This window comes from Heteronotia binoei, chromosome 1 (genome assembly GCF_032191835.1).
Source record: "Heteronotia binoei isolate CCM8104 ecotype False Entrance Well chromosome 1, APGP_CSIRO_Hbin_v1, whole genome shotgun sequence".
Lineage (NCBI taxonomy): Eukaryota > Metazoa > Chordata > Lepidosauria > Squamata > Gekkonidae > Heteronotia > Heteronotia binoei.
In genome coordinates, this window is record NC_083223.1 from 115,782,287 (window position 1) to 115,796,032 (window position 13,746).

General features: G+C 41.5%; 1 protein-coding gene across 8 annotated transcripts in view; it reads left to right on the plus strand.

The window, feature by feature from the left end:
- LAMA2 (laminin subunit alpha 2) overlaps window positions 1-13,746 on the plus strand; it is a 900,941-nt gene that overhangs the window by 606,992 nt on the left and 280,203 nt on the right. For all 8 annotated transcript variants that reach the window (XM_060239150.1, XM_060239173.1, XM_060239164.1 and 5 more), the window contains 2 exons: window positions 1,336-1,516; window positions 6,386-6,522. In XM_060239150.1, the coding sequence (XP_060095133.1) occupies window positions 1,336-1,516; window positions 6,386-6,522 (318 nt within the window). The remainder of the gene's footprint in view (window positions 1-1,335; window positions 1,517-6,385; window positions 6,523-13,746) is intronic.

Consider the following 13,746-nt stretch of genomic DNA (forward strand, 5'->3'; position numbering starts at 1 on the left):
AGCAACTTGGTTATTCTGTAGTGCCTCAAACTGATGAATTGATGTGCAGTCTTTAACATATGGGCAGGGAGAGTGTCCTATCTGTGTATCCTGTCCTTTCTCTTTTTATCATTTTGAATGGACACAACTTTCTGCTAGCCTTCACATTACCTAAAATTCAGTGATAGCTATAGAACATTGGTTGGTAGGAATATCTTACTCTTAAAAAAAACCCCGGAATAATAGCAAGTGGAAGCTACTGGAAGAAGACCCTGCTATTCTATACAAGGCAGTCCTTTTATATGAAACACATGGGTTACCTTAATATGTTCCCTCTCTGGCAAACAGCTACTGAGATAGCAGTTCATTGTAGTACCAGTGCCAACATGTTAGAAAATGTGCATACTTTTTCAGGCATTAGAATGAAAGTAAATTTAAAATGTGTGATATCTGAAATAGCTAATTAGGGAAGCTAGTTCAAATTAATGTTGGAGTGTGCAAAACTATGGGTGATACCAGATGGCCGGTTTGGGTCAGCTTCAAGCCGTCCCAAAGAGAGCCGGCCAGAAATGGAGCACCCCAGAGCTTCCAGACGGCACTCCAGAAAGGGGCGGGCTGTGGGCACCCAGGGAGTGTCTGAAACACTCTTGCATCCTGTACGTGGCTCCCTGGGCTCTCTCCGGGTGCCTCTCGACTTTCCAGACAGCCGGGGAGGCGCTTCAGACGTGCCTCAGTGAAAAGGGACCACTTTGAAAGTGGTGCCTTTTTGAGCCGGCTCCTGGCAAGCTGGGGGCGGGACCGGGACGGGATGGGAGGCAGATGTGCGCATGTGGATGTGCTTTTTTGGTCCGCCTGCCTCCTGTCCCCCTGGTGGCTTTAAATGCCCATCTAGTATTACTCTAAATAACCTTATTGTGTGTATTCAAACAGTATTTTTTATATAGTTCAAATTTTGTATGTTTACAATTGTTTAAATAGTATTCTGGCTTCCAATATGAATTCAGGTAAATCAAAAGCAGCATCTGGTGACAAGTAGCATTGCCAGGCCTCTGCATTTATTGAATAGGCATGGCTGTGCACTGTTTCTTCTCCCTTTGGCATGAGTGTGAAACTGCTAGACAAACAAATGTAGGAATCCTCATTGGTTTTGCATAACAAGCCAAGAAGTTTGGGTGCTTTTTTAAAAGTATAACAGTTGCCAAGCTATTCATTAATCCTTAATCCTCCATTTAAGGTAGAAAAACAATAACCTGTCTTGCCCCCATCCCTCTACATTCTGGGCTTCCCGCCCCCCTTAAGAATTTTCTTTGCTATTTCTATTCCTACTAAAAACTTACCTTTTGCCTCCTGTGACAGCCTGGAACCTTTGGCGTACAATCATCCAGAGGCTGTGTTCCATGCAACTGTAATTCATTTGGATCTAAATCCTTTGACTGTGATGAAACTGGACAGTGCCATTGCCAACCAGGTGTTGCTGGAAAGAAGTGTGACCGCTGTGCTCACGGATTTTATGGCTTCGATGAAGGAGGATGCACCCGTATGTATATCAACAAGAGTTCCTCTTTCAGATAAGAAAATTTCATACTAGAGAAAACCGGGGCATTATGTTTTTATAGTATTTGAATCTAGCAGAAATTTTATGGTATTTGAATTTATGTTCAGAGTAGTTTTTATTTTATTTTAATTACAGTTAGAGTAGTTTGTACTTTATTTTTAAAATGTTATACCTCTCCTCTCCATATTCCTACAGCTAAAGGAGAGATAGCTGTTTCAAATATACATTAATCACTGCTAATAATGAGAGTGACTAACTTTTAAAGGTCACCTCCCTCCCCCAAGATGTGCTTTTCATTTCTTTCTAAATTCCTGGACAAAGAAACAGACCTCTTTTGATGGACTGCTTTAGTCTAGGGCTCTTCACAGAAGTTCTTCTCTACCTCTTTTAAAGTAGGTCTTCTCAGGAAAGCCCACCCAGGAACTCTTAGCAGATGACCAGATATCAAATGCAGAGAGGCAGTCACTGAAATGTGCCAGTCCCACGCAATGAAGCCCACCAGCTGTGGCCTATTAATTGTAGTCTAGGTTACACATAAAAAAGAAATGATAACATATATCAGTAAAAAAAATAGCAGGCTAAATTAATCTTCATTTGAATGGAGGCCTACCATCACACAGAGAATCTGATATTTTACTGGTGGAACTAGGGTTGCTAGCTCTGGGTTGGGAAATACCTGGAGATCTTGGGGGTGGGGACTGAGGAGGGTGGGGTTTAGGAAGATGAGGAACTTCAGTGAGATATAATGCCACAGAGGGCACCTTTCATAGTAGCCGTATTCTTCAAGTGAATGGATGTCTGGTGATCAATTGTAATAGTGGGAGAGCTCTACTCACTGCCTGGTGGTTCACAGCCCTAGGTGGAACCTAAGCTACCTGTAATGTAGCCAGAGACATTATTAGATAGAGCTGCTGCAAGGAAGATAAGAATCAGGAAATTCTCAGCTAATTTGTGGAAATGTTACAATACTTTACCATACCTCAGTTCTTTCCGCTACTGTCTAAGCTGTTGTAACATTTAAATTATAATGGAGCACCTAAGTTCTTTCAATACCTGCTAAATACATCACCAAAAATAATGGAGACCAATTGGGCATTTCTAATAAGGTAAGAATTTTATTGTCAGGGTTCTTTTACCTTTAATGGCTGTGTGGGAGTCAGACATTTTGAAGATGAATATTTCTGATCATAGAGGTACAGCAACAGAAAAAGCTTTATCTTCTGTGTTAAAGCCACAGGCACTGTGATGGGGGGGGGGGGGGGTGAGGTGGAAGACCTATATTCCAGATGGTCTTGGTTGTAGACCAAAATAACAAAAAAAAAGATAAGAAACATAGGTTTTTTTTGCTACTGCCTGTTTTGTCTTGGCAGTGCATATAAGTAGGATGCTTCATTGATCCCTACTCTACCACCTAACTCTACTTCCTTTTCCACTGCTATCACTTCAAAGCACATACTACACCTCAAGGTATGTAGTATTCATATTACTTAAGCTTATAATAATGTAAAGATAGTTCCCTATGCAAGCACCAGTAGTTTCCAACTCTGGGGTGACGTTGCATCACAACGTTTTCATAGCAGACTTTTTACAGGGTGGTTTGCCACTGCCTTCCCCAGTCATCTGCACTTTACCCCCAGCAAGCTGGGTACTCATTTTACCAACCTCGGAAGGATGGAAGGCTGAGTCAACCTTGAGCCGGCTACCTGAACCCAGCTTCCACAGGATTGAACTCAGGTCGTGAGCAGAGCTTGGACTGTAATACTGCAGTTTACCACTTTGATTCACGGGGTTCCTAAAGCTTATAGTGAAGGACAAATTCCTGACTTTCTGCAATTTCTGCATTCCTGCCCCTCTTTTTCAAGATTCCAAAAAAAGGCAACTCCCATTTCCCAAAAGTATCTCTCTTGTATTGCAATTTCAGGTAATAAAACTTAATTGTCATTCTAAATGTATCTATTAAAAAGGCTAAAATATATTTATAACCTCTATCCAAAGTATTTTTCAAAGTCATTTTTGTCACCAACCCTCTTGGCTAGTGGTTCCCAACATATCCACAAGTCCAAATTTGCTTGGTTTGGTGACCTATCCAGGGCTGGCCCAATGGTGTTGTTTTTTTTTTACATCCGTCTAGTACAGCAAGAAATCAACAAACATCACACAAAAGGCGCAGCTATCCCCACTATCAATTGCAAGCAAGTGACATTGCTACACAAAGAGCCTTTGTCTATGGAGGTTGCATTCCAGCCTTTGATCACTCTCTCCATTCCTCCCTTTAATCCCTTCTTAAGATTCTAAGAAACTCACTCTAGTACCATCAGGACATTTCTACTTGCTCAACATATATGAGCAGTAAAGAAAAAAAACCCCAACTGACCTATGGCATGGAAGATACTGTTTCCAGGGTCAGATCTTGGTTTCCAAAATACAAAATAGAGCAAAGGAAAGGGCAAGGGCAGCCATTAAAGATGGCTGGCCAGCAACCCAGTTTCAGACGCTTTGCCGACCCACTTCTGGCCCACAGGTTGGAAAGCAGTGCTCTTGGCAGCTGTGAGTCAGACGTGCAGATGATCCTTTCCACTTCAGAAAAAAGCCCTCCCAAAATTATGAGCAGCGAGCTCTTCATCTGTGAGTGCAAGTGTTGTTGTACTTTTAAGTTATGTCCATGGTTTTGTCTTCCAAGAATGTTTTACTGACAAAACTTCCAAAACCATCTCTGTGGGACACATTTCATCTTGATGTGATCCTTGAGAGCATTGTTTCCTATCTAATTAGGGGGGGGGGGGGGGGATATTTGTCAGTGTAGGAGACTAGTCAGTGGATGGAATAACTTCTCTAGAGAAACTGCCAACTGCCCAGAAGTTGCTGAACCATCTAGGAAGGAAAAGGATAACATTAATGAATCCATTTGGGAAGTGATTATTCCTTTCTCTGTTAGAAGCATTCAAATGGTGCAATTACAGTGGTCAGTTTATATTTCTAATAGCATGATTGATGGAAACACTTTCCATTTAAGCTTCCCCCCACCCCGAGGTAAATTGACATGACTCATTAAAAACATAAAGCTTGAACTTGTGTTTACCCTTTTTTTTACAATCCAATTTTACACTTCCTAAAAATGAACTGCAAGGTGATGAAATCTCCTTTCTCTGTTTATATCATCTTTATATTTACCTATATTTGAAGTGCCTGCCCTTCCTCTGTCAGGAGGAGTGTAGAAAGCTGCCATATACTTAGTTTGATTACTGCTCCATCTTGCTCCAGTGCTGTCTGCTGTAACTGGCAGAAGTTCTTAAAAGTCTCAGACACTCAAATCTTGTTCAGTCTTCCTCTCTGCTGTCCTTTTGACTCAAGATTTTACCTACTGAGCCTGGGCCCTTGTCCATGCAAAGCACATACTCGAGCTCTGAGCTGAGTCTTCTTCCAATTCTGATCAAGTGCTGCAGGGGCCCAGAGGCTATTTCCAATCCATTCCATCTGTGGATTAGCAAAGAAATAACCATCCTGGGCAGATGAGTATATTTTAAGAATTGTAGCGATTATGTTCAGAGCTGTAGCTTTGTGCCATCGTGTCCCTATTCAAGAAGAATGGATCTGTAAAGGCATGTTTATTGTTGTGTAAAGGTTTAAACATGTCAGCACTTGGTAAGGGTAAGAGGTCACTGCTTGGATTCACTGAAGAGAAAACTTGAATTGAAAAGAAAGTGGTACCTGTAGACTTAAGGCTCTTAGCACAAATGGGGATGGAACAAATACCTTGTGAACAATCTCCGTGATGTGTCATTTTTGCAGTACTTGCAGGTTTGGAAAGCTGCTTTAGTTGTGAAAACTTTCTGCCAATATATATCTGATTTATTCCCAGAATGCCTCAATTTGACCAATCTCCTTCACTTTAAAATATCCACTTTTTACATGATTCAGTGATAGGAAAGATGCATTAATTTGTTTTTACATTGTTAGTATAAATTGTGTTTCATCACAAACAGGACAAGAGTGATATTTCAGTGTGCCAAATGCAAAGAATAAAACCTGCAAGCCAGAGAAATAATAGCTATAATTTAACATTCTTATGTTCAGGGATGCTCATGTAAACTAGGGTTTCCTATAGTGTTGAATAATGCTTTCCATGTCTTGCAACCAAAAATGTTTTAAATCATTGTAATTGGATAAAAGAAGAAAGAAACAAGCAGTGGGGACGCATTTGGTTGTCATTCTTTGACAGTGATGCAGACCCATAAAATAGCTAATGCAATCTCCACATTCACTGGGATGGCTAGATTAGAACAAACATGTTTAATATGACAAAGCAGGTCTGCAGATCATGATACTTTAAATCCTGCAGTTCAGAGTATTGTGCTTTATTTTACTAGGGAAAATTAGTGGGCATTCTGCTGAAGAGGATGCTGTGTCTGTAGTGTTTCTTTTAAGATTGTGTTTCTTCCCCCGCACCCCCCCCCCCAAAATAGTCAAAGTTATAGCAAGATGATTATATAGTACCATAAACACTGGCACAAGTGTTGTAAATAAATAGCTTTAAAAGTTGTAGAAAACTTTGTTACTCCTGGCAACTGGGTTTCTCCTGGGCGGGATTTACCAGGAGCAGGAGGAAAGCCCAGCTGATGTTGCACTTGTTAACTGCAACGTACGTAAAGCTTTGGGAATCTGATTATGCATCACTTTTCATTCCTCTGTTCTTGTACCTCCAGACCATAGTTAGATGTGTGACAACAACAAACAGTAGTAAATATAGAATGATGAACCAGATGAAAATTACTGTATTTAGAATATGACTGGTATGCCTGATGGTTAAAAATGTTTTCTTTCACTTTTTCTCTCTTCTCTTTCCCCATGAAGCTTGTGACTGTGCCCACCTTGGTAATAATTGTGATCCACACACTGGCCGTTGTATCTGCCCTCCCAATACTGTTGGAGAGAGATGTGATAAATGTGCACCGAACTCCTGGGGTCATGACATTGTCAGTGGGTGCAAGGTGAGTGGATCTGTACTTCCTCCATTGGGTTTCTTTCTGTTCCTTGTAGTACATCACTGCTGTAAGGAGTCCAAACACAATGCTAATTTTCTAAAGAATTTAAAGCTGTTTGTTTTTATGAATTTTGGCATAGAACTACACAGCTAGATCATCTAATTTTAAGAAATGGAGAACTTTCCTTTTGTTAAAAAAAGCCTGTGGCCTTTTTTTGCGCTTTTGGAGAGCCTTTGTGGTATAGTGGTTAGTGCTTTGGATAAGAATATGGGAGATACAGATCCTTATACTAACATGAAGTTCACTGGGTAACATTGGACCAATAACACTCTCAGTCATTAAATGTTGTATTTATATTTTTAAATGGCAGCCCCAAAATGCCAGAAACATATGGCATTCTCATGTCCAAAAAGGACATATCTAAAGTATAAAATTCATTAACTTGACAAAAGCCATGACTGTGGTGCCTTCTGCATGGAACTTTAGCTCCAGTTTTCCCTCCCTAAATGTAGTGTGCAGAACCATGGCTGGATTCATGCTGGCAATTTGCAGCAGCAGCCTCTCAGCTTTAAACAAAAAAGCCAGCGCAGTTTGAGGTGCCTGTCTGGCTGCCAAGAGAGGTACTGGCTGCCCGCAATTGGGGGAGCAGTCACACCACTTGTGTGTTTGGAAGGCACTTGCATTATGCATCCTGGCTGTTCAGCCAGCCTAGAAACATGCCATGCAAACACTTTAGCAGTTTGCCACTGGGAAGTACCCAGTGGCTTTGTGAGGCGGAGTTGAAGTGGCAAAAAATGTGGTGGGTGTGCTTGTGGTTAAGGGCCCAGATGTGCACTGTCATGGGCAATGAAGACCATGCCAAGCCCCTGCCTAAGTTGGCAGCGCTACCAGAGTTGCTGGCAGTACCAGAGCTGGAAGCCAGCCCCTCTGACTCCTTGGGAGTTGACAGCTTGTCGGTGCCCGAGCCAGTAACCCCTGCACCTGGTCCAGCAACAACCAACAAGGTGCAGGTGCAAGCAGAAAACCTGCCTGACTCACCTCCATGTGGCTCAGCTGAGGAAGTGGCTCCACATCATTGCCGAGATGCATGCTTGCAGGGAAGGCGGACGTTGAACCCTGAATACTTTCAGGAATCACACCACCTGCTAAATGCCACTAATTGAAACTCCACTGGAGGCCCATATAACCCCTACTCGGGGTTTGGCTCTCCATGGAAGCAACACGTCACATTCTTCCTGACCTCAAATCTACCCGGTTCCTGTTTCCTGACCTCACTTCTGCTCGGTTTCCTGATCTCTTGCTTCGGACAACTACTCTCTTGGACACTTTACTCAGGTCCTCTCTTGGCTATGACCACCAACCAGACCTGGACTCTGCTCCCTGACCCGTGACATGCACATGTAAACACACCTTTTAAATCTGGGGGTGGGGGGTGGCTGTGTCAGGCCAAATTGCCCATCTGAATGCAGCTCATGGCTCTGTCCCCTCACCCTAACCTTTTAATGGCTTTTTAATGTAATAGCTGAACCTCGGATCAGCTGTTAGTGGGAGAGAGGTAAAGGGCAATTGTTGACCTGCTGGTGATTCAAGAAGATACTTGAGGTATCAGAGCTTCTGTGTTGATATGACAAAGGAAGCAGCATAAGCACAGGATGTGTGGACACCATCTCCATGCACTCCACTTCACCCACTTCTACTTTCACAGTAGGATGACCCTTCCCATCCTGTGTGGAGGCAGCCTGTTATATAGTTTGGTGTTGTCTTTTTAGCCCTTTAGCGGCCCTGTGGTGCAGAGTGGTAAAGCAGCAGTATTGCAGTACTGTGGTCTGAACTCTCTGCTCACGACCTGAGTTCGATTCCAGCGGAAGCTGGATTCAGGTAGCCGGCCCAAGGTTGACTCAGCTTTCCATCCTTCCGAGGTTGGTAAAATGAGTACTCAGCTTGCTGAGGGGGGGGGGGGGATTGTAAAAGACTGAGAAAGGCAATGGCAAACCACCCCGTAAAAAGTCTGCCATTAAAACATTGTGAAAGCAACATCACCCCAGAGTCGGAAATGACTGTTGCTTGCACAGGGGACCTTTTCTTTCCTTTTAGCCCTTTCTCTGTTATGTTTCTTTTTCTGTATGCAGTGTTTACAAAAATAAGCTACTATATCATTTTGATATATGATCACCAGAATTATAGACAATATTCCAAATGTGACCAAACCATTCAGTTGTATAAGAATATTACCATACTGATAAATTTATTTTCAATTATTTTTCTAATGATCTTTAACATGAACTTTGTTACAAAATACTGAATTGGCATTTCCATTGAGCTATCCCCATGAGTCCAAGGTAAACCTTGGGGCCACTGCCATAGCCAGCGGAGGGGTACATGGGGCTCAGCCCCCTTTCACATCTGCAGTACCCCCACCCAATCTTCCTTTTTTGAAGGGAAACCTCAAACATGCCTATTTGCAGTCTTGTTGCAATCCCATAGCAATTGCATCCAAGGAGGTATGTTTCAAGAACAGCAGCTGTCCACGTGCACGTATATTATTTTAGCAGCATTCACTGCAAAGCACAGTTTGCAATCTCCACCCCACTTGCTCATGAGAAAAGAACCTTTCCTGAATTAAACAGGATTGGAAACAGAAACAACTCTGAAATGTATGCACAAATTGCAATTTTACAGCTGTTAACTCAGCAGATTCCTGAGTCAACCACGCATAACCCGAATCCACACAATCACCAGTTCTGAAAGCACGTGAATACAAGGGGAGGGAGACTGAGTTCCCAGTCATATCATGCCAGCCTAAATGAAGGAGGCTCAGCCGGGCACTGGAATCCCATTTTCAAATCAATGTGTGGGGCTTTTTAAATGGTAATCAACAATACAAAGGACACCTGGGGTAATTATGTGACTACAAATTTAAAGAGATGCCCCAGGGTGACAAAACTCTTAGGTATTTAGAGTTTTGTCACCCTGGGGCAGTCTTTTAAAGGGTGGCAATTCAGGATAAAGGCTTGCACTCAGAAGGTGCTTTTTATCAGCAATGATTTAAAATATAAATAATTAAAAATATACCAACACTTGCTTTTGGGGAACCTGCATGGAGCTTCTCCTGGGTGGGCATATCATATGCATTTTATTATGATGATATGAGGGCTCACCTTTTGTGAGAAGGGGTGGCAGCTGCAGCTGTTGTCAGCTGGCATGTGTCTTTCTGGCCGCTGGAGGCTCCATTCCAGGAAGATTCCCAGCCTCCAGCTTTCCCCATTTCCATGCTTCTGCCCAGGCCTGGCAAAGGCACCATTTCTCTTGCAGCATTGCTTTCTTTAATTTATTTTTCTGCTTGCGGTGGGGGGGGGGGGACTGCTGATCTCGCAGTAAATTGTTTGACTGCTAACAATTTAGAGATATCATTTTGGAGCTCTTCAGGACTTTTTTTGAGCAGGAACACACAGGAATGCAGTTCCGGCTGGCTTGGCATCAGGGGGTGTGGCCTAATATGCAAATTAGTTCGTGCTGGGCTTTTTCTACAAAAAAAAGCTCTGGAGCTCTTCATACTTTGTTCAGGATTTCACCAGAATACAACGGTATCTTCTCATCAGAGCTGGATTGTGCACAAATTGTGTAAAATTTACTTTAGGAATCCAGATTGTGAGGAACCTGTATATACAGGGGAAAAGTTACTAAATTACCATTTTTGGCCATACTATGAGGCTTCTTAAATGTAGCATGGCTTAGATCCTCTGCATATGTTATTCTTGTTAATTCCAGGTAATGTATTAAGTTAAAGTTCCTGTCTGTATCAAAACAAGTCCCTTTGTACTTTCTCTCTTTTCCTGCAGCAATAGCAGCATACAGAATTTTGAATGCTCCAACAATTAAATTGGTGGGAGGGCAGAGTATTAGACTCCCCTTCTCCTCTTCCATGGCCCAAATATAAATAGGTGGTGGGCTCCATTGCTGCTACATGAAGCTTTAAAATAGTGGGGAATCAGCTTGTCTAGTTAAGCCTCTCCAGGTTCAAAATAAGAATTACGTAGTAGATCGATCATTGATCTCCACAAACATATATATTAAATTGAAGCTGTTTGAACAATGGTGATAGTTAATTCTTTCCCAGTGCTATTTTCCCAATAAGAAGCACTTTTCTAAGGTGCTGTTTGCTCTGCAGAAGAGAAAATCCAAGCTTATGCTCTCCCCGGCCCTTGGGATAGATAACTGTAGAATTATGTATGTGATTTTGACTGGGAAAACTTCAAGGAGAAATCAACTAAAGGAATAAGAAACTGTTTAAAATAATTTTACTGTGAAGAATAACTAAAATAGTTTGCAGTACAACTAGAGAATTTTTTTTCAGTACAAAGGTCTTTTTTTCTGCTAGGACGAGCTAAGATTGCCTCAGATTACTACTTATTTAATGAATGTAAGAGAATGTTTTAAGTTATACACTCTGTCAATACAACTCCATCCCCATCCCACTATGCCAGATAAATTGGCAGCCATTCATAGTGTCATTATGGTAATCATCATAATAAAAAAAACTATCACAGATTTTCAGCCTAAGGCATAAATTGGCCTTCAACTTAACCTGTTTCACAGGGTTATTGTGAAAATCAACCTCATGCTTTTTAACTCAAGCTTCTGCTAGTAAAGGCAGGGCGCAAATGTGTAAATCAAATAAACATGGTGAATCCATTTTGCTATCATGGATGACAGCTCTGAGTTTAATCCTCGTGTTATTTATGTATTTGCAAAATGCATATGCTGCATTTGTGTCCAACAGATGGGATAACTGGCCTGCTATATGTAAATCTGTGTCCCACGTATTTGTTCATTCTAACATCTGGCCATTACTGTACCTTTTGAAATAATGAGTTCTGTAAGTTAAGCATATATTATATAAAGAAGTGTGCCCTGAACCAATTTTAGTGAAAGTCATTGTGGTTTAATGGGCATAACAGTTGCTTCCACATGAAGCTTTTGCTTTGCTTTGCTTTTTTCCAGCGCATCTGCAGTCTCAACTTCTAATTGTCTACTCTCTGTGTTTTTCCTTGCTTTGTTGCAATCACTCTGGAATTTGATCCTACTGAACCACTGCAGTCAACTGAATTTGAACAACTGCAGTCAAAAGTCCCTTTCCAGCCCATGTAAATGGGGAGGCACACATTTTGAAAGGTTCTGCCAATATTGGCCCCATATTCCTTGCCCCATGGCCACCATGCCCCCATTCCACCTGAGGGCTTTTTTTTTTGGACTTTTAAAAATCAATATTGCTAGATAACCATAGATGCAATAATGTTATAATGAGCTATTGCCATGATCTCCTAGTTTAAGTACATAAGCTTTTTCCTTACAAGGAAGAGGGCTAGAGGCTTTCTTTAAAAAAGAAGCCAGTCTATTGTAGCAACAGATCATGACAATTATTGTGCTGTAACAATCCAGGAGTTGCCAGGTTTTTTAAAAAAATACCCTCTGGGGTGATGATGAAGTAGCTGCAGGGAATGAGGCAAAGAAAGTGTGGACAAAACTGCTATATGGATGCTAAGTTGCCAAAACGAATGCCTCTGCATTCCTAGTGGCAGTGAGAGCTACATGGAGCATCATCCTTCTGTGAAAGCCTCTGATGCTGATTTTGATGTGATCACAGGTAAGATAACTTCTCTCACTCCCAGCTACTAATTTGCAGAATTAGAATCAAATTGACCTATTTATTGAGAAAGATCATCATCATCATCATCCTGCAACCTCTTTACATATTATAAAGTACTGTATCATTAACAGTGATATAAAGAAGCTTAATTGCTGCAGTTTTCTTCAGAGTGTGTTACCTGAATGCAAGCAATCAAATGTTATCATGCTCTCTTTTAAAAGCCTGTTTTTCACGGTAGTTCAAACCAGTTAGTTAATGCAGAATAATTTATTTTGAGTTGCAAAGCTCCTCTCAAGAAAGCTCTGCCTTTCTTCAGCACACATATCACTGGGATTCTGCAAAGCAGCTTAATAGGGGTGAAGACCCCTGTTTCTGCTCTGGGATCTCTTCTATCTGTCTTCGCCTTGTCTATTATATGAGTGCATTAGTATGACAGCTGCTGTGGCAGTCTCTAAATTAATAATGATATGTCAGCCAAGTCTCCCCTTTTAATGCATTGCAACTAATTTGTCCAAGGCAAGGTGTGAGTGCCCCCTCTCTACTTGAGCTTTTAGCAGCACTGCTTTCAGAGCCCATCATAACTCACTGGCAGGAGAATACTGCATGTGGCTGCCTCCTTGCAAAACAAACATTACATTTGATTGTAATTTACTCTGCATATGGCGAACAATTTGCCCAGTAGGCATTATCCTCTGGCATTCTTTACTGTGCAGGCTTCCTGGTCCAAAAAAGGTTTTAATTCATAGGCTATAGCAGCAGCTGTCTAGGCGGTTCTTAACTGTGAGTAGTCTTAGGTATTGAGTAATGTACAAACCAGGTCACTAAAGCTACAAATTACTCTTTTAAATTCTACTTGAGTTGTTGCCAGTAATCACTCAGATGGGATTTTGATGTGAACAAAGTACTAAATTTCCAGCAATATTTTCAAAAACTTTGCCAGCTCAGTTTAGAAATATGCATTTGAAAAAAAGTAATAATTTTGGACCTGGATTTCAGGTAGGGCACTTTTTTGTTTTCCTGATTTTTTCAGAAATGTTGTTATCAGTTTGGGATTTCTTTTTCTCAGCATTTGGAGGGCTCCTGAAAATTTGGGGCCATTGCTTTAGTCTTCTCTTAGTCTTCTCCCCCCCACCTCATGAGGGAGCAGGAGCAGGGAAGAAGGGAAAGAGATTAAGCCAGCCCTGGACTTAACATGCTGGCATTGTCCCCACTGGAGGCTTTTCTCTTCCTGCATCAAAGGCAGCAGAGCACCAAAGGCAGAAAGAAAATGGCTGGTGGGCTTCTGGACTCCAGTGAGGTTTGAATGTTGCAGTGACTGTTTCTGTCCCATTATTGGGGGGGGGGGCTTTTCAAAAAAATCACTTTCCTCATATGAATATATCAATACAACAATATAGCAATATGTGTACTAGGTTTACTGATTTCCAAGTTTTTATTTTAATTTTTTTTAAAGTAAGTCTCCAGCTTCTGGGGTAAATTCTCTGAGATGAGGAGGCATGTGAGGAGGAAACTGAAAGGAAAGGTAAATACGGTCAAAACCCTTGGGGAAGCTTGGAGACTATTTAAAACTATAATCCTAGAAG